The sequence below is a fragment of the Embiotoca jacksoni genome, unplaced genomic scaffold, assembly GCF_022577435.1.
Source record: "Embiotoca jacksoni isolate LCO1_2020_lvr unplaced genomic scaffold, fEmbJac1.0.p SCAF_16, whole genome shotgun sequence".
In the NCBI taxonomy this organism is placed as follows: Eukaryota; Metazoa; Chordata; class Actinopteri; family Embiotocidae; genus Embiotoca; species Embiotoca jacksoni.
This window is the reverse complement of record NW_027185296.1, coordinates 7750332-7774207: the sequence shown is the minus strand read 5'-3', so window position 1 is coordinate 7774207 and position 23876 is coordinate 7750332. Positions and strand designations below refer to the sequence as shown.

Genomic DNA, 23876 nt, shown 5'->3' with positions numbered 1-23876 from the left:
ATAACTCAGGAACAGAAGGAAAAGTTGTGACCATATTTTACCTTCAGTCAGATTCTGAATTGGTGTTACTCAATTTGGTTGTCAAACTTCAAACTGTGGTGATTTCAAAGATCTTCTGTCAGTCAGATTGAAGTTGTGTAAAGCATCTAAATTTTAGAACTTGTATCTTCTTTGCAGCAACACCCATATTTGAAGCATTTTCTACTGTCAATCAGCTTTTTTTAGCAAAACATGTGAACACTCATCAGGATTCCCTCAAAGTTTTCACCCCAAATATTATCGTAAGTTTGTGTCAACTTGGACACACATGAATGTACAGTACAACTTGATCGATTGGCAACGGCATCCAACTTCAAGGCGGTAATTCAGTTATTCTTGTTTTGTTTGAGCCACACTGTTGTGTTTTGGGCACAGAGCAAATGGTGAGAGCTCAGCTCGATGACAGTATGTCATCATGTTACAAATATATTTGATAAAGCAGAACTGTTCAAATAAAGCTTACTTATACTGCCACATCTCTTAAAACTCATCCTCCGACTTCTTGGTGAGCAGTAATCTGATTTGATGGGCTGTGAAAAGCAAGTGGAAATTATGGTTTAAATAGTTTGAATAGACAGCCGAGATGCTTTTGAGCTGACACAAATCGATTGCCGCACTCCTCATGTTTATAAACGTTCTATGATCCTGCTACATATGACACGCTGTTGTAATTCCTCTACAAGTTTTGTGATTTAATGATGATAAAAACAAGTGTGCCTCAAGTCGTGGTGACTAAACTACAGGCTTTAGTACAGTATAAGATTCGTTTCATAATTATTCCATATGTTTTGAATTTTAAGTCTGCCCTCTATGCCTGATTTTAGGATAAGCAGATGCTTTTGTTTCTCTCGTGTGGGATAATATCTGTCTTGTTTGTCCCTTTGCTAGGGGAGAGCGGTCATTCCTTGTATTCATCTGTTTTGTGCGTTGATAGATTGTGTGCAGATCTCCTGCGACAAGATTGCCCAGACTGCAGGAGGACATAAAAAAGCAGATTGTTTGTACTTTGATCAGCTCTGATGTGTTTTTTCTTTTGTGTTTTTTTTTTTACCATGGCCACCAAGCTAATCTTTATGTCTGATGTTGCTCCTGAAACCAATTTAGTTGTGACAGAGTTATTTGTCTATGTATGACAGTAGCACTTTGTTCAGTGAATTCACTTAAACATGTCTTCCATACATTGGAGGCATGTCGATTGGATATTAGCACAAACAGTGTTGACCTCACAAAGCTCTCTGTTGTTTATCAGAGCGATTTCTGACAAAAGACAGTTTCCAAGCATTTGCAGAAATAGAGTGTGGCGCTGTTGAAAGAGCAGCCTGATGTTCTTCCCTGGGGATTTGACATCTGCCTGCTTGCGATGCACACCAAATGATATCTTGTCTGTAATTCAGGATTTTGTTTTATTACCATATATAATCAGTATTGGACTGTTCATTTCCTCAGGTATCACACAATAGAAATGTTCCTCTCCTACATGGGGGGAAGATGTTGAAAGATTTGTTGTGAAGCAGGATGAGGAGAGGCTTGTGTTGGATTAAAAACTGCAATGCCAGTTTTGTCAGATTCCTGTGTAAAGTTAAAAAGAAATGTGTGTAAACTGATTACAGGGGGATTTACTTCTGAAATGAAACACTTTTATGCACAAATCTCACTTAACAGTTTGTTTATAATTTCAGTCTTTTAGATAGAAGCCTAATTTGTGTTAGTGCTGTATGTTTTTTTTACAGATGGATATCTGGAGATTATGTGCAGTTGATGTCATATTACAAATGTGTAGGGGCTATTTCTGTTATTGTTGGCATATTGTATTATTTTGTTAAAGGGTTTTGCAACATTATTTTTTGAACACCTGGTGGCAGTAATTGGAGACACAGATGTGTGTGGGTTTTGCATATAAAGGGAGGTACAGGAGGAGCACACAGTTCTCAGAACTCAGATTCATCAGAACAGAATCTCACAACCCGACAATTTCATGGTATGTTTTTCTTCATCCTGTTCAACTACAAAACTTCAATAAACTGCAATCAAACGGAAAAAATCTGGTACTCGTTTTATGGTCTGCGTAAGAACTAAAAAAACCTACCTGTGAAGTAATGGTAAATGGAAAACGGGAACATGGTTTACCGTTACAAGATCTATGAAGGTATTTGTGTGTCTTTTTAATTCAAGAATTAAAAACAGTTTTGAGACTATATATGAGAGTAAAATGATCTGGACTGGTCGGGCTGATATTGTAATAGTTTCTCTATCAATCAATCAAAATGTATTTGTATAGCAAATAGTAAAATCAAGACAAACTAACACAAATCACACAGAAGTAGAGATCAAAGCGGATAGGCCAGTGAAAATAAATAGGTTTTTAAACGGCTTTTGAACATTGGTAAAGTGGATGACAACCTAATATGAAGGGGAAGGTTGTTCCAGAGCTTAGGAGCAGCAACAGAGAAGGCACGGTCGGCCCAGGTTGTCATTTTCGTTCTAGGAACAACTAAAAGCTATTGGTCGGGAGACCTGAGTCAGCGAGGTGGGGTATAAGGATGCGGCAGGTCGGACTGGACTGGTAGCCAATGAAGAGATTTCAATATTGGTGAAATGTGCTCACACCTGCATGTACCAGTTAAAAGTCTCACTGCAGCGTTCTGCACCAACTGAAGGCGTGACAAAAGATTTTGGTCAATTACAGCATACAAAGAATTACAATAGTCCAATCTAGAGAAGATAAATGCATTAGTGACTTTCCCCAGGTTTTTCGAGGAGAGGAAGGACTTGACCTTAGCTAAAGTTTTTAGCTGAAAGAAACCGACTTTGACAATGGATTTAATCTGGAGCTCTAATTTAAAAGATGAGTCAAAAATCACACCCAGATTCTTAACATGAAAATTACAGTGGGTTGCCATAGGGCCAAGACACAATAAAGGACTGTCCGGTGTCACAGCTGAAAGGCAAGAGGGATTGAGCAGCATTGCAGGATTGTCTAGCTCTGACAAGAAGAGTGATTCAATAAACAGTCTCCCCAACAGGAACCTCACTGAATGGGAGGCACACTGTACAAAATTGTCTTAAATCCTTGGCCTGATGTTGTTTGTGCCAGAATATGGGTGATAAACACCCATCAATGTTGCAATATGCTCTTCACTGTTAAAATGTTTGCACGCATAGCTGAACAACAACATTTATGCTTCGACTGCCTGGCTGTGGAATCAATACAGCCCCTTTAGAGATGCTGCTTCTCTTCTTCACGCTGTTCTAAATGGTTGTTTGTTTTTTACATTTGCTTCCTTTGAAGACCTGCATTGGGACTCCCACTCTCCAGCTCGTGTCAGATGTTTTATCAGCAAGAAGCATCTGCTTGCTCACCTAGTTCCCTCCTTTCAATCACAGCACACATCTCAGAGCAGAAATTTGCTGGATCTCCTCGCTGCGCCTTAAACGTGCTGCGCTTGCTGCGTCTCCTCATAAGATACCGTGTAAAAAAAAAAAAAAAAAACATGATTCAGGGGTGCTCAATGGTACAGTATGTGTAGCACTCCTCCTCCAGGTGTTTTCTCCTGTAGAGGTTGTAGTGACAGAGCACAGAGTTATGCTCGTCGGGGTTGAGGCGGTCAGTGCGCTCAGCACGAACACAAAGTTATCCACAAGCCACTGTTGGTTATGTGATGCAATACTGAGTTCTGGCTGACATGAAGTCCCTGCAGATAATGCATGATATGTCTGAATTTAACAAGTGCATGTGTGGACGTACAGGTAGCTGTGTGTCTCAGGAAGAAGTGACCTCAGGAGGCTGATTTAAACACTACAGCAATGTTGTGCTTCTCTCCCGTAGTTTTGCACTTTATCTGCAGGTTTTTCTGGAGCTGCATGTTTCTGATCTGAACCATCTCAACCAACTAACCTGTTGGGGATTCGACCCCTGAGAGACTGGTGTAAAGATGAATATTGACCACTACAGGGTTCCGGTCAGAGAACACAGACATCTGATTGTTCCACACGTTACTGTATTGAGTTTGGCGTACAGTATTTGAACTTGGAGACAGATGGTGACAGATTTGAACTTTGGAGAATGATTTCGAAAGATGGAAAGATGAAGTTTCTGAAATAAACACAGAAAGCGAATTACAGAACCGAATTATCACCAACAGTTAACCTTAACTAAGCATTAATACACATACATACAGGAATACAAGCTCACTAGCCAGATTAGCCACTTAGCTCAACGTTGGGCTATTATTTTTTTTGCATAACAAACACTTACTAACAATAAATGCACTTAAGAGCATAAGTACAGCTATAAACGGAACAGTTTTACCACATAAATCCAAAAGTTACAGTACTATGACTTACATCATCAATGACTCGATCTGACTGTACTGTTGGTCCTGCGTAGCATATACGATTAGCGCATCCGTAAGTGTAAACAGTTCGCAACGTCAAAATAAAGTTTCAAGATAAGAGCGTCGTAACCGTGTTGTCTCTGTCCGTGAAGAATTCGCAACACAACCCATTGTTTATCGTTTGTTGTCTCTCTATGCTGTTATTCTCTCTCTCTGCTCTCCTGTCACCCCAACCAAAGTTGTTTTGTCCTTCTAGCTGTTGCTTATGTGGAAATTGTTGTTGTTCCGCTCTATAAGGTTGTAAAGTTCTGTTTGAAGGATCTTACGATGTTTAGGGCCCTGAAATTACTTTTGTTGCAATTTTACACTGCATCAATAAATTGAATGAACTAAATTGATCTGAAATTAACTGCATTGATTTAAACGGAATAAAATAAAATAAAATTGAATGAACTAAATTGATCTGAAATTAACTGCATTGATTTAAACGGAATAAAAAAATAAAATTGAATGAACAAAATTTAAATGACATGAACTGCATTGAATTGAATTGAATTGAATTGAATTGAATTGAATTCAGCAGCATGCATACGATAGAGATCTTTCACAAAAGACAGAATGGATATATACATATTCGTCAAAAAAAAAAAAAAGTTCTGAACCTGTGTAACTTTGAAAATTAGGACATCTTTGTTTGGAAACACCTAAATGTCAGAATGACGTATGGTTTCTGTAAAGAAAAACATCAGCCTGCACCTCGCCACGACCAAAGCAGTGTCACTGTAAAGGTGTTGTTTATTATTGGCAGACACTCAGCGCACCGCAGTCAATAAGGTCTAAGCCTAATCTTCAGTTTGTAATGATTCAGAACAAGCTGTAAATGCAGCACTTCAGGCTGACAGTCTCAGCTGACTAAAATACAACAAACAAGGAGAATGCATCTGCATTTTTTTGGTTGAAAGCTGCAGTGAAAGGAAATGTTATTCTCTCCTTTTAAATTATAGAAACTGAAAGAGGTTAAAATCAATCATTTTGATAATACCAATGTTTTACGTGAACCTCGAAGTGATGCACTTAGGTGTCTCGTCTGTTCCTTCTTAGCTACTACAGAAAAATGGCAGTGCAACATGGTGAACCCCGTGGAAGAGGACCCACTCCCTACTGTATGGGTGCATTCATGGGTAATGAAAACACAAGACAAAAATTCTTAGTTTCAGGTGAATATACGCTTAGAAAACATAATTATGAATATCATATTTCATTTCTACCAATAGATCCCCCTGAATCCATCACATAAGGTCCTTCAACTGAAGCCCCAGAAGTCTGAGCCAGAAGCTGGAGAAAGCAACAGGCAAGCATCAGTGGCTACACAGTAAACATCAAAGCCCTCCAAATCTCTGTAAGCCAAATGCAGATATTGAGACCATAGTGACTCATTCAAAATAGTATTGAGCTTTAAAAGAGTGAAGCATTTTCAGAGAGAAGTTGTTGCATTTTGAATGTGAATCAATTGGAGGGCCTCATTTGTGTGCTACTAGACCATTAAATATGAGATATTGTGGGCCTACTAAACCAATGAGTAGGTTCAGAAGGTTGTTATCACATATTTATTTCATTGATCCAATGTTCAGACTGGGAAAACTGCACTAGTCGGGCAGACAGTTACATGTATTGTGCCCTTTAGTGATTATAATAATTTATTGTGAGCAAAGGATGAAGTCAGGTTATATAGTATAAAGAGTGAACAAATCTGCTTAGGGATCAACACACAAGACCTTCCCTTATGCCGGGATCAGACTACACGATATATTTGTACTTTACGATAGTAACTATTTCAGATTAGACAATTAAAGTGCCATAAATTCTTGCTGTGTCTCTGTTGTACACTTGTAATGGGATGGTATTGGCCAGGTGATGAGCGGTGCCTGGTTTCCTCCAGACATGACGCTTGGCATTCAGGCCAAAGAGTTCAATCTTTGTTTCATCAGACCAGAGAATTTAGTTTCTCATAGTCTGACAGTCCTTCAGGTGCCTTTTGGTAAACTCCAGGTGGGCTGTCATGTTCCTTTTACTGAGGAGTGGCTTCCGTCTGGCCACTCTACCATACAGGCCTGCTTGGTGGAGTGCTGCAGAGATGGTTGTCCTTCTGGAAGGTTCTCCTCTCTTCACAGAGCAACGATGGAGCTCTGTCAGAGTGACCATCGGGTTCTTGGTCACCTCCCTGACTAAGGCCCTTCTCCCCCGATCGCTCAGTTTGGCCGGGCGGCCGACTCTAGGAAGAGTCCTGGTGGTTCCAAACGTCTTCCATTTACGGATGATGGAGGCCACTGTGCTCATTGAGACCTTCAATGCTACAGAAATGTTTCTGTACCCTTCCCCAGATCTGTGCCTCGATACAATCCTGTCTCGGAGGTCTACAGACAATTCTTTGGACTTCATGGCTTGGTTTGTGCTCTGACATGCACTGTCAACTGTGGGACCTTATATAGACGGTGTGTGTCTTTCCAAATCATGTCCAATCAACTGAATTTACCACAGCTGGACTCCAATCAAGTTGTAGAAACATCTCAAGGATGATCAGTGGAAACAGGATGCACCTGAGCTCAATTTTGAGTGTCATGGCAAAGGCTGTGAATACAGTGTTTTTTTTTTTTTTAAATAGGTTTGCAAAAATTAAAAAAAAAACTTTTTTCACGTTATCATTATGGGGTATTGTGTGTAGAATTTCGAGGGAAAAAAATGAATTTAATCCATTTTGGAATAAGGCTGTAACATAAACAAAATGTGGAAAAAGTGAAGCGCTGGGAATACTTTTCGAATGCACTGTACGTCGGTGATAACTGTTTACTTGGAACAACTGTTTATTCTGCACTCCGATAACAGTCATATTGGATGATTGGAGCCAGCATCGAGCCGCTGTTGGAGGTATTGCACTTTAAAGTACTTCCATCTCCAGTTGTGGTAGTTACAGCTTAGTGGAGACCAAAAACTGAGCTGGTAATTTGTCACTTTCTGCTACTATACTATTAGTCTGCTGAGAGTGAACAAAACCAAACAAAGAAAAGCACTATAATGATCCACATAGCTGAAAGGAAAAAAAAAAAAAGCAGAGATGGGTGATGATTATCTGTGTGAATCCATCACTACAAAGGACACTGCTCACTTTTGTGCAGTCATGTAATCCATTGTTCTCTCAGTGAATCCTTGGTTGAATTTAATTTGGATTTAAATGACTACGTATCTGGATGCTGTAATAAGCCAAAATAATTGCTGACTCAAGGGCAATTAAAAAACAAATCAAGTTAATTTAACAAAAACACACCTTGCTGAGAAAACTGAAAATGTGTTGCATTGCATGAATTCTTAACATGAAAGCTCACAGTCAGAAGACGGCTGTGGTCCTGATGATGAGTGTGATCACATCATGTTCCACAGTCAGAGCAAGCTTCCCCAACTCAATGCTTGACTGCTCTCCGTATTCTTGCCAGGCAGATTCCCTTTCTGTACACTCATTTGGACGAGTTTTTTTTTTTTACCTTGCTTTTTACTCCCGTGCGCTGAATTAATAAATAAAACGAGGTCAAAACTAATCAGGCCACAAAATGGAAAACAACTTTGTAACAGCGTCGCTGGGTGACGTGACAATTGAGTGACAAACATGACAAGTAAATGTAGGGCACATAATATCAGGCTCCTGTCTTTTATTTCTATGGCAAAAACTGGTAAAAGCAGTAAAGATTGTCTTTCAAAATGCAGATCCACTTATTGACATTTCTTCATATTTTTCTCCACAGTTTGATCAGCCTCATAAGTTTGTGACTGATCATGTAAAACCATGTGATGCACTTAGCATTATCAAATTATCTGGACTGAAACAACACCTACACAGCTTTAATGAGCGACAGCTGCAGCCATAGTTTGATTATTTTCACAGGGTTATCTGCATGGAGAATAACCACTTGTGTTAATACCAAACTTTCTTATTATAAACAGTCACAGCTCAACTGATACGTCAAAACACTGGCTATATGTGATGGAACTGTAATTCAAACTACACTGCAGCAAAACTAAAAAGGATAGATCTTAGCAGAAACAGTGCAGATTTCCGCTATCGATGGACGCAGCGTAGTGTCCTCAGTTTCCAATCAGATCGAGTCAGATCCACCACTCGCTCCTCCCACGCTCATCCAAATATAGTCACTTTGTACTCCAAACTGCTCCGAACTAGCAAGATGGCAAAGGCCAAAATATACGAACTTGGGGCTTCATAACAGCAGTCCACAAACCAATCCGTGACATCACAGTTGGTTGCCGCTCTGTTCTGATGACTTTAAAACCACAAACTGACAACATTTTCAGAGTCTGCTCAGTGTAGGCAGTGTTACTGCATGGAGTGGCAGTATTACTGCATGGAGTGGCAGTGTTACTGCATGGAGTGGCAGTGTTACTGCATGGAGTGGCAGTATTACTGCATGGAGTAGCAGTGTTACTGCATGGAGTGGCAGTGTTACTGCATGGAGTAGCAGTGTTACTGCATGGAGTGGCAGTGTTACTGCATGGAGTGGCAGTATTACTGCATGGAGTGGCAGGCTCATTGCACAGACAGTAATCAAGTGGAACAGATGGCGGACCCATTATACACTGAGGCCTGCACCATTACAAAAATAACAGGTTGTCAAATCAAGATGGTAGATCACAAAAAACAAATCGATCAAATAGAAAGCCATTTGTGCCACAATTTTCTGCACCCAGTAATCTTTGATCTACTAGAGTGGGTAAACTGGAAGAAAATACAGTATATTTCAGTGTGATTCTCTGAAAAATCCACTGCTGAGAGTGCAACTTGATTATTTTATTATTCATGAATCTGTGGTTCTGGATGGTTCCATCTGAATTTAAGGAGAGGATCTCTGTGAATAGTGTCCGGAGCATCACATTAGAGTATTGGCTTTCTTCAGCTCTCAAATCATCAAAATTACCCATTGAACCTTATCCCCCTGTAAATTGTCTCCTGACTGGAAAAATGACTTTCATGAAGTGCAAAATCCCAGGTGTTACAAACTCTAATGAATATAACAGGGGGGGAATCAATTTTTTTTTTTTAGGGACTGGGTAATGATATTACTGCAGATTGTGTTATCTTGGTGAATATCTCTGTGAATTGAGAATAGGGTTAACCCTTTAAAGCAACTCCTGGATGAAGTTGATCTCGTTGCAGCAGCTTGGACAAACTTTAGATCTTTTCTGTTACAGTAAACTTTCTATTTTGCATTGAGAGTGAAAGTCTAAAACTGTATAATTTGGATGTTGCAGAAAGTTTCCACGACATTCTGTTCATAAAGAAAAGAGTTTTAAAAAGCACTCTGCAGTCATTTGTTACTTTAAATTCATTTTTCATTGCATATTTCAGTTTGTCTGCACAAAAAAACAGTCAGTTACAACAGCACTCACTTATTAAAAATATTATTGTGCAAAAAACATCTGGTAATCCTCTGTCGAGTCAAATTTTTACATGCAACAAAATCTGACTTTTCTAATAAATAATAATCCTTTGCTAATTTTATTTATTCACCAACAAATGCTATCAAAGTGATTTAAGGGACTATAATTAATCCTCGTCTGAAAATGTTTATGGTTGGGTTGTCATGTTGTCTAGCTGTTTGTATGCCTTTCCATCACCTCACACTTATTAGCCCCGTTAGTTGGTTCTATGGTGAAACCCTGACTTTTTATGTTGCCACCAGCAGGTTGCTTTATGTTTATTGGGTGCATAGATTCACATTCAATATTCACTCTCTTTTGACTGTGTTTTTGGTTACTACCAACATATCTGTCCTCAACTCATTTGCCAAGTAGCCCCAGATGGAGATCTCTAGATTCCATCCATAGACTCCCATTCAATTTCTCTCATAAAATACAATCACATTTTTTTTCCACAAGTCATAATGGTGTCATTTGCTAAAGTCCCTCCTTCTTATTAGTTTTCTGGTGGTCCATCTGAAAATAATCCCATAATTAGTTAGATATGATGTCTCAAAATGTATGTTTGGGGGCGTGGCCTAGTGTCCTTAGCTTATCAATCAGATTTACTGCTTGCTCCCTCCCAGCTCGTCCAAATATGGTCTCTTTTGCCTCCAAAATAGCAAGGCGGCGACAGCAAAAATGCTGAACTTGAGGCATCACAATAACTATTTGCTACTTACAAATTCTTAATCCTGTTTTAAATAGTAGAAACATAAAAATACTACACCTACTTGTGTTGTCAAGGGTCAGAAACCTACAACTGAAGTTTATGATTTGTAACAAATGTTTCCATGAAACTGCCCACCAGAGTCATTGGATAGACAAGTGGGGTGTTTCCTGTCTGAGTCCCCTCACAGGCTGTCACTCAGCCCGACTGCACTAAACTAATAAAAGTGGAAGAGCCCAAACTCTGGCTGAGAAATCTGCAGAACACAAGTTTTCTCAAAGTCATGAGGTGAAACTGAGTATGAGAAATGTTTTTCTACATATCTGAAGTCCTGAATTAAAATTTCACTTAAACAAATTGACGCACATGGGTTAACTAGGAACTGTGGCAGAGTCATCTGAAAAACATTTCCACACTGACCTCAATGATAAGCTGCTGGGTGCTGTTATCTACATCTGCACCATATAAACCATGATTCCACGCTGTGTGAGGCCCATTAAAGCGTTAATAACACCTTCAACAGCGACAGCCAGGCTATGTCTTTGTTCATAACTCCTGGAGGCTCTGCTGTGTGCTGTTGTGGGAAATAAATGGAACATCAGCTGCTTGCATTCATTATTCATAAACTGGAATTCATTTCTAAAGGACTAGTTTGTAGAATTTATGGGGCTCTATTGGCAGAGATTGAATATCAAATTTATGATCATGTTTTCATTGGTGTATAATCATCTGAAAGGAAGAGCTTTTGTGATTTTGTTTAGAACAAAGCCTGGTATTACCAGACATACTGAGTGAATAGATATGTATTAAGCTTTATTGGGGATTGTTGACAGTCATTGCATCCTAAAGGGGGTAGACCTCAGATTACTTTTGAATATTGGAGCAGTCTTTAACCAATCAGAAATTACCACCACAAGAAATATTTCACAGAGGCCCTTCCTTAATGTGAGTAGAGTACTTACATTTTTGGGAATTGTTCTTGCTCTAGTTTTAATTCCTTGATATTTGCATCAACTGTTCGTATTGCTTACCTCTACTATCGCTGCCATTGCGAGAACTACATATCAAAATAAACGCATGACTTCAACGTTAACACACTTAGCCAAGCCCCACTGTTGGTAGATGGTGAGCAAACCTTCATGCGAACAGGGTTTCCAGACTATAATTACAGCACGATCTGAAGCTGTGAGCAATAGATGGTGCAACGAGGGTATTAGATGAGCCCTTCTGTTCAAGTGGGAGCAGATCCTTTCTAACAGAGCCCACCATGTTGCATTGCTGTGTTGCTACAGTAGCCCAGGACAAACAACCAAAACACTGTTTCCTAAGAGGGCCTTTTTCTCACGAGTTTTGTGGCCACCGTAGATTCTCTTACACAATTGGAAAGGGAAGGTCACAGTTAGTTTCCATTAAACCTGGGTTTGTCACGTCTCGTGTGTGACTGGGTCGTTTCGTCCTTTGCACAGCTTCATACCCCACAAGCATTGTTAAAAGGTTCCTTCATTTGGTCTGTGTTGTGTTTAATGTTGTTATTTCCAACTTTATGCTGTAACCTACAAAATTAAACTAGTTGTCTGATTTCCTGCCAGTGTGACGTGATCTTCCGTCAGCAATTGTATTGTCGCCTTGTGTACAGGAGTGCCGGGCTGTTTCTGGGACGCTGCTGACTCTTGCCGTGGCTCATCTGGTGGAATATCAAGCATCGGTTTGAATGCCAGCGATCGGCTGTGCTGGAGCTGAAACACGAGGCAGTTGGAAACGGTGTGAAACAGCCTTAAGGGGAGGTGTGTTCATTTGGTTACTATCTGCAACCTCACTCCTGGATGCCACTAAATCCTACAGACTGCTCATTTAAGTCATTTAATTGGACAAACCTTTATAGTCTCAGCACTGAACCTGCTCTCAGTTGTTGTCAGTTCCTTCAAAAACAGGCTCATTAATTGCGACTGTGAATAGTAAGAGTGACTCAAAGTAAAGAAACCAACCAGTGGGACACTGCTTTCAAAGCCCTTGAAATGGACTCAAAGGATGTGTTTCTTTTGTATTCTCCAAATGACTTGTATTTGCATGTAGCTTATCATTCTCCAAACACATGTGGTCTTGTTTGGTGAGTGGAAACTACTATTTGTGCAGTTCTCGAACAATCATCTGTTCAGAAAAGCTTGAGGTCTGTGTATTCACTCTCCCGTCCTCAAGGATCTCATCTATGTTTTGTGTTCACCAGACATTTGTTTCACTAACAATTACATTACTGCCACCATATTTGAATCCCAGCACAATCCCAACGGTAACCAGAAGGATCTGAACAGCTTCCAATTTAGTTTTTGAAAGGCTGTGAATATTGGTGCTAAGGTTTCCCACAGCGCACAGGCACAATGTCAATACTCGCGCGGGCCAATTTGTTTTCTATTTGCAAGTCCACCTGCGTCTCTTCACGGGTCACTGAAACCACAGCCTATTCATCTCATTCTCGACTGACCTTTTACGAAATGCTTCCAAATTGACTTTGTCACCCGTTTTTGGTGAGGTTGATAAAAAGTCATTTGTACTCCTCAGAAAGCCTATTTCCATTCTGGCTGATTAATTTTGAGAAACATCTATGAAAGTTGTGTCTCCTGTGTGTTCCATTTTGGATCTGATAAGAAAAGCATTTTGACTTTTCAGCTGTGCTTTCTACATGCAAAACATTTGTATTCATGTACATTCAGTAAGCGCTGCATTTTAGCCACTTATTAAATGGGGCTAGCGGGAGAACAACACCACTGCAATCTATTTATATTCGAGACCTCCTGCCACAGAAGATAACTAAAAATTGCATTTTTCCTGCTTGGTAGTTGGTAGCAAAGAACATAAAACTAAAACCTGTATTCCCAGTCAGAAGTCGAAATCGAAAATCTGATAATGGGAGCATCTCCAGGTTGAGATGTTGCTGTGATAGATTGCTGATCTCTATATATCCCCGTGTTCAAAGTGGCACCACCAAAACAATTTACACACACTGTGTTATTTGTCTTGCTGTTTCTGTAGATCTATTTCACAACAATATGTTGAATTTGTTGGCGGTAAGAAGGCATGATTGAAGCCAGCATTATTCAAAGAATGATATTTCTCTCAACACCATAAATTGTATGTGTGTCCCGTGGTTCAACAATGTTCAAGGGATTTTGCTCTCAAGTAAAATGTCCCACATTATTCCCACAGCGCAGAACAATACTGTTGTTTCCTGGTCGTCTTAAATCCCCATGGATGGTTTTCCGGATATGTTTTTATTCTCTTAATCTGTGCTGGAAATATGTTACGAAGGTCAAACCCCTTCTGTCCCGCCTTTCACTCATTGTGTACTTGTATCAGATTATAAAAGATTGACAGCATTCTTCAAAACAAAACTCCATTGCAGGGTTTTAGGTCTGTGCTTTTTGGGGAACTTTTCTAAAGCAACATTCCTCTATATTTATATACTTTTTCACTGTAATTTGCCAGGTGTGTATCATACACTGATATAGTTGACAGTCACACACAACATAGCAATCCTCTTCACACATACCTGAAGCAGCTAAGGTCCCTCTTATCTTATCTTATCCTATCTTATCACAGGAACCTAAAAGAATTAGAAACCTTTAACCTGCCATAAAACCTTTAAAGCAGTATAAACACTTTGGGAAATATGCTTATTATTGCCAAGAGTTTGATGAGAAGGTAAACCTTACCACTCATTTTGTATAAATATAAAGTTAATTTTCAATTCAATTTAGTTTAGCATAGAAATTGGAAACAGAGGGAAACAGCTAGCCTGGTAGCCTACAGTTCAAATGTCTTGTTTGTTTAATCCATACAAAAATTTAAATGTACAACTGATACATTATGGTTTTATGGATGACCATTTTTAGGCCAGGTGCATGACTTCCTGGAGTCAAAAACAGAATAGATTTATTGTGTTAACCATTAAGTTTTAGGTTTACATGTTGTGTAGTAATTTTTCAGCCCCAATCGGCTAATTCACCAATTGTAGACACCTTCTGCAGCTCGCTTGCACTAGACAGCTAGACACTAACTCAACACAGAAGTCACCAAACATTCTGTCTGTTTAGGAAACTGTTTTAAAGCCACCAGATTAGCTCAAATGTTTTACTCAAGAGGCTCACGTGGAAACGCCTCTGTCCGTGCCACCTTCTGCATTTTGCATCTAATCTATTCTTTCCATTTACATGACTTGCTTCACTTGTATTAACACAGCAGATTGTTTTTACCTTCATCTAGAACCAGGCTTGCTAGTTGTCTTTATAGTACACTAAGCCACCCGTGCCATGGTCAAGGTGTTCTCCTTCCACCTTTGCAAAGCTCTTCGCGTCTCATACACAAGGTGCTTTATGTCCAGGCACCAAAAACTACATGGTGATGGGGAGGAAAACATCATGGTTTGGGTTCAATGTGACACGGTTGACATTTGATTAGGTTTAGGCAACAAAACTACTTGATTAGGGTTAGGAAATTATCATAGCTTGGATTGCCTAAAGTAAACCACAACTTTTCATGGACTCCATTTTCCCAGGTGAAATCAAACCACCCCCGACCTCCTTCCTGTGCGGACTTTAGCCCTCTTTGGACTTCATCACATGACCTTCTTGGACTGGCTCCATCAATGCATAAGGCATTGGTACCTTGTGCGTATCTCTCAGACGCCAATGGCTGTGACTAAACCGTATTGTTTGATGCACCGTGAATGAGAACAGGCTGTCTTGGCTGTAGCTTCATATTTAGCAGACATACAAGAGGGTTCAATTTTCTCATTTAACTCTTGGCAGGAAATCATAGACATGTTTCCATAAGGTTGAACTACTCCTTCTATACTGCCAAATTTGACCAATAACGTGCAGTAACAAAGCCTATAGGGACTCTTCTTTTTTATTCTTTCTTTGGCTATGTACATCGAAACACATTCATAATCAAGATACAAAGTAATCAGACAGTACTTTTAAGGTGGTATACACCGGTCAAGTCTTTCTTTAAATACTGCCAGTAGTGAACACAACCATCTAGCTTGGCATAGATCTTACAGTACAAAAGTTAATGTTGCTCTCATTTCATAGTGCTTTGAATTTTTAACACCAACAAGAACATCTTTTTAAATATAAGTGCAGATTCAGTGTCGGCAGATAACAAGCAGATTTCTCCTGCCCAAACACACTTTTCAGATAAAACAATATAAAAATGTCACTGTGATAAAAGTACACTCAATAGTCAGTAAACAAATACAGGTTCTTCTCTTCTTTTCTGGTGCTTTGAACTTTGAGGGCTCTACATTTGCTATTCTATTGCTAAAGTAAAGTTTCAATTTGCAGTCCTTTCAAAGGCATAAGCAAAAGGCCCTCTTTTTCAAATTAGCGATATATTTGAAATGGTAAAGTGAAAGGGTTTCATGTGTGGAAAGATTTTCAAAACCCTTAAAAGACCGTTAAATCCTTATTTCACTTTAGCTTCATCTAAATGGAAGATAAAAGGTTTTCTCGTCACGGCAGCCCTTAAAAAACTGGCTGGACCTGTCATCGCTCTCTCCCATTGTGTTTACTTTCAGACGGACCACAGTTTAACAACTTGCTGTGCTATAGTTGTCATATAATCTTGGATAAATTAGGCTAATCACCTCCGTTCTGACAGCACAAGTCATCATTTCACAGCAGTCAGCACATGAAGAAGTCTGCAGTGCAAAAGCCGAAACTACGTGGCTCCTTCCTGTCCTGGTTACAGAAATTGTCTCTGAAGGTGAGCGAATATTATAAAATGATGTACACCATTTGAAAAATTTGACATTGGCTCTTAGGGGCGCTTTAATCAAGGACAATTATTTATACTGCTCTACTCTGTCATTAAAAATGTAACATTTTCATGACTGTGTTGCATTGTCATATTGCTTTCAAACTTAAATACAAACATTTATCTTATTTCCAGAAACTGGTTTTCTTCTTTTTTTTGATGGAAGAGCATTATATGGATTTCTACAGTGTGTGACTGCTGCCGCTCGTAGCCGCGACAAGCCACCGAAATTAGTTTCCTTCGTAGGGTGGCCAGGCTCAGTCTTAGAGATAGGGTAAGGAGCTTGGACATCAGAAGGGAACTTGGAGTTGATGCGCTACTCCTTTGCGTCGAAAGGAGTCAGCTGAGGTGGTTGGGGCATCTGATCAGGATGCCTCCTGGGCGCCTCCCTCTGGAGGTTTTCCGGGCACGCCCGACTGGCAGGAGACCCCGGGGAAGACCCAGAACGCGCTGGACGGATTATATCTCCCGGCTGGCCTGGGAACGCCTCGGGATCCCCCAGGATGAGCTGGAAGATGTTGCGGGGGAGAGGGAAGTCTGGGTCAACTTGCTTGGCCTGCTGCCACCGTGACCCAACCCCGGATAAGCGGAAGATGATGGATGGATGGATGGACAGTGTGTGACCAACGACATTGACTGCATTCATAAAATATGGAAGTTGAGTTCTTCTAACAAGACTGCACCTCGATCTGAGGTTGGACCGATTGTCTTTTAGGACACAGTATCTTTGAGAAAGCCCTTCGAAAGCTGCTGTGGCACAGAGGATACAAGAAGGGGTTGATGGCAGAGTTCAGCCACAGGAGCCAGAAAGTAATCTCGTACGAGTAGTTCGTCACACATGCACCGCTACAGGCGGCACGTATAATCATTATAAGGGTGTACGGTGCCCAGCATATCCCAAAAATGCAGACTATAATGGCCAAAGATTTGGCAATCTTTTTGTCACGGGAAAGACGAGACATCTGAGTCCTTCGGCTGGGCTCCATGCAGGAGGCCGTGGGCTGGAACAGCCTGGAGTTTTTTCTGTTTGAAGAGGACTGCTCCCTCTCCATGAGTATATGACTAGTGTTAAGGTCCCTAGTGGAAGAGGGGGGCAGGACGTCATCCTCTATGACTGCAGAGATAGCAGTGGGCTCGCTGCAGGAAACCTTCCGAGTCTTCACAAAAAACACAGACCAGCCCGTGCCGTCTTTTTGCTTCTTAGTGATCCTCGGTTGCTTGGGGTCGTCCTCAGCGCAGGCGCCCCTGTTCTTATTCCTGCGATGGATGTTCAGGTAAATGCTAAGGTTGAAGAAGGCCACCGACACAAACGGGGTGAAGAACTCAAAGGTAGAAGCACTGAGCAGGAAGTGCCAGGTGAAATAAAACTCTGCGTAGCACTCGTGGGCCGGCACCACGCTCTGACCGACGATTGTCTCCCAGAAGATGATGGCAGGGCCGTAAAGGAGGAAGGCCAACACCCACACCACCACCATCTTGAACACAGCCTGGCGGGTCATGTTCCTCTGAGCTCTGTATTTAACCTATGCCAAAAGAGAGGCACAAGTGTGACTAACAGAGATGTGAACAGAAACTCAGCTCCATAATAACTGTTTGTAACATTTCAAACAGCCGCAGCTGCTCACATACTAACAGGCTGACAAACACACTGGCTTCTGCTCTGAGTATCTTCTCCCAATGAAGCCCTTTTTGTATTGTGATGCCTCAGAGCAGCAGAGAGATGCTCTAAATAAAACCCACTCATGAAGCTCTTATTCCACGGTGTGTCACTGAAGCCAGAGAGAATGGGAATCTCGGGCTCAGAGCCACATTCACTGATGCAACACGAGTATGAAAGAGACATCTGGTTTCTTCCAATACACTCGTCCCTCGCCATCACCCATCACTCATTTCCTTTACTCGCTCCATTTTCACTTCACCTCCTCTCAGTTTAAACTCTATCATCTGGAAGGGCTCCTCTATTTACCCCTCTCTCTTTTGTTGTCGCTGTTGTTTTTACTTTATCTTTTCTTTGTCTCAGACCATCAAATTGCTCTGCGGCTGCAACAGCTGTGGGACGATAGTGCTGCTTATCTGACTGTGGTTAAAGAGCAATTTAAGAAATCGATAAATAATAAAACAGAGCCACTTCATGATTGATTGCAGCCCCATTCTCCCGTGTTCACTAGAAAAGCACAAGATTTCTTATTTCCATAGCAAATTAAAGAAATACTGCTCTCTATGGGTAAGAAATGAAAAAAATAAACAGACACGATTTCACACTAAGCTACTGATATTCAATCATCAGTCAATAAGTAGCCACAAGTAAGGAGACTTTATTGCCATCCACTGCTCAGTAGGCAGCTAAATTACATGATTTTTCTGTAAATGTGGCATCTGACAGCTTTAGTAAATTCAAAAGAACACTGGCAGCAGGATCATTCAAATACAAATATTCCAGCTTTATGGCTTTCAAGAACAAACAAACAGGCCTAAAAGCTCTTATTTTAAATTTTGACTAACACTGGAACTGACTTCAAAAATGTTGCTTGGATGAAAGACCCCTTTAAAGGGCAACCTTCACAGCAACTCAGTATAAAGTTGGCAGACTCACAAGAGGCAGATTTAAACAAGAACTGTCCAAATCCAAGCAACGGCAGGAGATATATTATGAGTTTTAGCCTTTAAGTATGTGTTAACCCTCCCGTTGTCCTAGGGTCAAAATTACCTGCAGCTGTGTTCAACCAAGTTCTATTTTATTTTTATATTTTGTATTTTGTATTTTTATTCTTTAAAGAAACCCTCACAGCCTCCTTGTCACCAATGATCCCCCCCCCCCCAAAAAAAAATAAATAAAAAAAATAAAAATAAAACAAAACTTGGTTGAACACAGCTGCGGGTCATTTTGACCCTTTGACAACGGGAGGGTTAACTTCCAAAAAAGCTCTCATTCCGACATTTCCCAAAATGCAACCCAACAGTGTTTTCCAGCAAATCCACCTCCTACACCCCTGAAAAATTTGCATAAAATGAAATTCTTAATCTACAAACTGAGATGACTCCAATAACATCACTGTGACATCATGAGGGTTAAAAACTCCTTCCAGATCCATGGAGACCATAAGATAGAGTAAACTGAAATGAATTAGGTGGAGTGCCCCTTTAGCTGATACATATTCGTCCACACAGACTGTTGAGTCCAGTGCAAATGTTTGCTGTAACCTGACTGGACAAAATTATAGATTGAAACCAGCCAGCGTTTTCAGGGTGTAAAGCTGTGGATGTAAATGACTCTCAGTGCTGCACAAACTGCTCTGAGGAATGACACATTTTAGAATTGACTGCAGTAGGATGTGAATTACATGTGTGTGTGTGTGTGTGTGTGTGTGTGTGTGTGTGTGTGTGTGTGTGTGTGTGTGTGTGTGTGTGTGTGTGTGTGTGTGTGTGTGTGTGTGTGTTTGTGTGTGTGTGTGTGTGGTTAATGAGAACCTCCACAGCCTGTACTTACTGCTCTTGTGACTGACAGGAAGCGGTCATAACTAATGAGGACAATGTTGAAGACTGAGGCGGTGCAGAGCAGGTAGTCCATGACCAGCCACACTTTGCAGAGACCCTTACCCTACTGATATTCAATCATCAGTCAATAAGTAGCCACAAGTAAGGAGACTTTATTGCCATCCACTGCTCAGTAGGCAGCTAAATTACATGATTTTTCTGTAAATGTGGCATCTGACAGCTTTAGTAAATTCAAAAGAACACTGGCAGCAGGATCATTCAAATACAAATATTCCAGCTTTATGGCTTTCAAGAACAAACAAACAGGCCTAAAAGCTCTTATTTTAAATTTTGACTAACACTGGAACTGACTTCAAAAATGTTGCTTGGATGAAAGACCCCTTTAAAGGGCAACCTTCACAGCAACTCAGTATAAAGTTGGCAGACTCACAAGAGGCAGATTTAAACAAGAACTGTCCAAATCCAAGCAACGGCAGGAGATATATTATGAGTTTTAGCCTTTAAGTATGTGTTAACCCTCCCGTTGTCCTAGGGTCAAAATTACCTGCAGCTGTGTTCAACCAAGTTCTATTTTATTTTTATATTTTGTATTTTGTATTTTTATTCTTTAAAGAAACCCTCACAGCCTCCTTGTCACCAATGATCCCCCCCCCCCCCCCCCCCCCCCCAAAAAAAAAAAAATCTAAAAATAAAACAAAACTTGGTTGAACACAGCTGCGGGTCATTTTGACCCTTTGACAACGGGAGAGTTAACTTCCAAAAAAGCTCTCATTCCGACATTTCCCAAAATGCAACCCAACAGTGTTTTCCAGCAAATCCACCTCCTACACCCCTGAAAAATTTGCATAAAATGAAATTCTTAATCCACAAACTGAGATGACTCCAATAACATCACTGTGACATCATGAGGGTTAAAAACTCCTTCCAGATCCATGGAGACCATAAGATAGAGTAAACTGAAGTGAATTAGGTGGAGTGCCCCTTTAGCTGATACATATTCGTCCACACAGACTGTTGAGTCCAGTGCAAATGTTTGCTGTAACCTGACTGGACAAAATTATAGATTGAAACCAGCCAGCGTTTTCAGGGTGTAAAGCTGTGGATGTAAATGACTCTCAGTGCTGCACAAACTGCTCTGAGGAATGACACATTTTAGAATTGACTGCAGTAGGATGTGAATTACATGTGTGTGTGTGTGTGTGTGTGTGTGTGTGTGTGTGTGTGTGTGTGTGTGTGTGTGTGGTTAATGAGAACCTCCACAGCCTGTACTTACTGCTCTTGTGACTGACAGGAAGCGGTCATAACTAATGAGGACAATGTTGAAGACTGAGGCGGTGCAGAGCAGGTAGTCCATGACCAGCCACACTTTGCAGAGACCCTTACCCAGCATCCACCTGCCAGTCAGGTTGTACGGGATGTACACCGGGATGCAGAAGGCACCTGGAACAAACACACACACACACACACACTGCATGATGAATGCTGCATGAACCCCTCTCCAGACCTCCATGCAGTCTGGATGTGATACCTATTACATCAGACAAAACAAATACTACACAGCATGTTCCTAGTGCACACCCCTGCAATGAGTATAAGTAAAAGACATTTTAGAAACGAGATCCCTTTGACGTGTTTGTTTCATTGAGGAGGAGGGATCATTTTCCAACTGCTGCAGATAAGAGCAGCACGAGAGGGGTGTGAGTGCCGTGCAAAATTAAAATAGAGGGATGCTGTAATTACGCACAATAGTACATGGAAATGTAACACGTGAATGAAGCATAAAAGATGGCAAGGTCACCATAAACTCGTCAGTGATCAACAGTGACTCACTTATTAAATTCCACTGAAATTGCAATGTGTTTTGGGGCGTGAGGGGGAAAAGCGTTTCATTCATGTGGCGGAACAAAAGACTTCAAAGAGCCGAATTTGAGCGAAGTGACAGAGGAGACACAAAGAAGCAGAAGAAGGCACCAACTCACCCACGAGAAAATCGGATATAGCAAGGTTCAGAAAGAAGTAGTTGCTTTGATTTCTCAGAGTTTTATCCACAATAAAAGCCATGATGACCAGCGCGTTCCCAGCCACCACAACGACCACCAGAGTCACCATGAGCACCGATAAGATCACCACCAAGTAGCCGGGGAGGGCAGCCCCAGCCTCAGTCACTGCAGGCGTCAAGTTGCCGCTGGAGTTGGACTCCAGAATGTGCGCGCCCATACTTAATACGAAGCCAAAATCATTGTAGACTTTTTTCATTGCACGCACAGAAACACCGGACAAGTCCAATAACGCCCCCGTACGCTCCGCTCCACTTTACCGAGTAGTTAAACATGTGTGAAGACCTGTGGTTGAATGAAGACACTTTTCAAAAATCGCCCATCTCCCCGTAAAATGGGTGTGTGATCTAGAGAGACACAAGTTGAAGTTAAATATTTTTTTTTTTAATCAATTATATTTAGGTCCCTTGGGTCTTCCCTTCCATCTGAATACTCAATTATCTACAGTCGAGGCTACTGTTAGTGCGGTCGAGGCGCACAGTTGTTTTTATCCAAGATGTCAAGCCTGCCAGGGTGGATTTAAGAACCATATCCGGTCATATTTTCAAAATAAAGCAACGTTGCAGCAACGTTTTTGAAACGAGCGAATGTCACCACACATTCAGGAAAACGCTTTCAAGAAGCAAATGTAATGTGTTAAGTTAGTGACTGTTTTGGCAACATATTGACTACAGGAACATGTGATATTTGACGGCAAAATGTGACCCACAGGGCCGCCAAAATAAAAACGTGTTTTCTGAGACAAAGAGGTGTGACAAATTCTTCAGCTTTTATTTTGAAGACAAAACCAAGTCCGGTCTCCTTCAGGAAAATTCTGCTCTTTGGACGTTTCGCTTTTTTTGTCCGCCCAGCAGCTGATCAAAGGCCGAAGTCTGCAATCAAAAGCTGAAGTGGCCCTGACACGGGAAGCAGACGCAGATGAAATGATCCGGAGCTGCAGGCTGCAGGATGACTACAACGAGCCAGTTACCACCAGCACAGAGATGTTTTCAGCAAGTGTCAAGTTCACATTTGATTGAAAGTGACTCGGAGATCAATGTCCAATGTGAATGACCATCATTGTTTTCTTTGGTTTTCATAAATAATTTTTTCATTCTGAAATTCTCTCACATCACTGTCAAAAAAAAAACGGAGCTAGGTTTATCCAGGTGAGGCTTGTTCATAGTGGTTCAACTGAAAACTCCTTAGGGGGCCACCGGACCGCTCTGTTTAAAACTTGCAATCATGTTGACACATCCAGCATCACTGACAGGTGTAGTTGGTCATGTGTGGAGAAACTGTCCTCTGTTGAGCCTGTAGCCACACACAGTGGTATCACAGGGTTCAGGTCTAAACCTGCACATCACTGCAAGCAGGTGAAAAGTCAAAGGGCTGATTGTTAAAGAGCCTTAGGGTTAAAGGGAAAGTTGAAGGGCTATATTTCAACAAATTAAATCTGTGGGCTACAGCGTATGGATGTATTTAGGATGCGTCAAAATCCACTTTTACTCGTTTTACGGCGGGCGATCTGCGCGCAAAGTAACTCGCATGGTTTGAAGGGGTTGTACTTAGTCTCAGTTAATCATAAGTGTGCTTTCGGCATAACTAGAAATAAACCAATGAGTGTCATTCTCCATTCACTTTAAAAGCCAGGACTGCTTGCACCTTGGCAGTGATATTATAATGCATTATTCAAGTAGTAGGAAAGAAATCATTTCTGCAGAGGAAACAGATCTGCTCGTGTGCAGGTTGATCAGATTTATGTACACAATAATAATGTTTCACATTGTAATCGAATGTATGTTTGTGCTTCTGTATGTGCCTGTGAGTCAAGCAATGTATGCCTTTGCACACCTCCCTACGTAGGCACATATTACCATCTTAATAATGCGCCCTTAAAATAACAGTAAAATGCTGCAACGTTGATTCAAAACCAGGTTTTTTTTTTGGTCAATGGAGCAATTAGTTTCA

General features: G+C 40.9%; 1 protein-coding gene across 1 annotated transcript; it reads right to left on the bottom strand.

The window, feature by feature from the left end:
- Positions 1 to 15457: 15457 nt before the first annotated feature.
- Positions 15458 to 22370, bottom strand: LOC138198903 (histamine H3 receptor). The gene is made up of 3 exons (XM_069150647.1): positions 21849 to 22370; positions 21143 to 21309; positions 15458 to 17897 (listed from the first exon to the last, which is right to left on the bottom strand). The coding sequence occupies exons 1-3, from the start codon at positions 22123 to 22125 to the stop codon at positions 17043 to 17045; spliced, it is 1299 nt and encodes a 432-aa protein (XP_069006748.1). The 5' UTR covers positions 22126 to 22370; the 3' UTR covers positions 15458 to 17042.
- Positions 22371 to 23876: the final 1506 nt, after the last annotated feature.

What these genes read in the sequence shown, in the direction of transcription:
- LOC138198903 (XM_069150647.1), bottom strand. Translation starts at nt 22,125, where the DNA reads ATGAAAAAAGTCTACAATGATTTTGGCTTCGTATTAAGTATGGGCGCG. An exon ending in TATATCCGATTTTCTCGTGG is followed by an intron (nt 21,310 to 21,848) that starts GTGAGTTGGTGC and finishes TGTTTGTTCCAG; the next exon opens with GTGCCTTCTGCATCCCGGTG. An exon ending in TCCTGTCAGTCACAAGAGCA is followed by an intron (nt 17,898 to 21,142) that starts GTAAGTACAGGC and finishes CTTTTGGCATAG; the next exon opens with GTTAAATACAGAGCTCAGAG.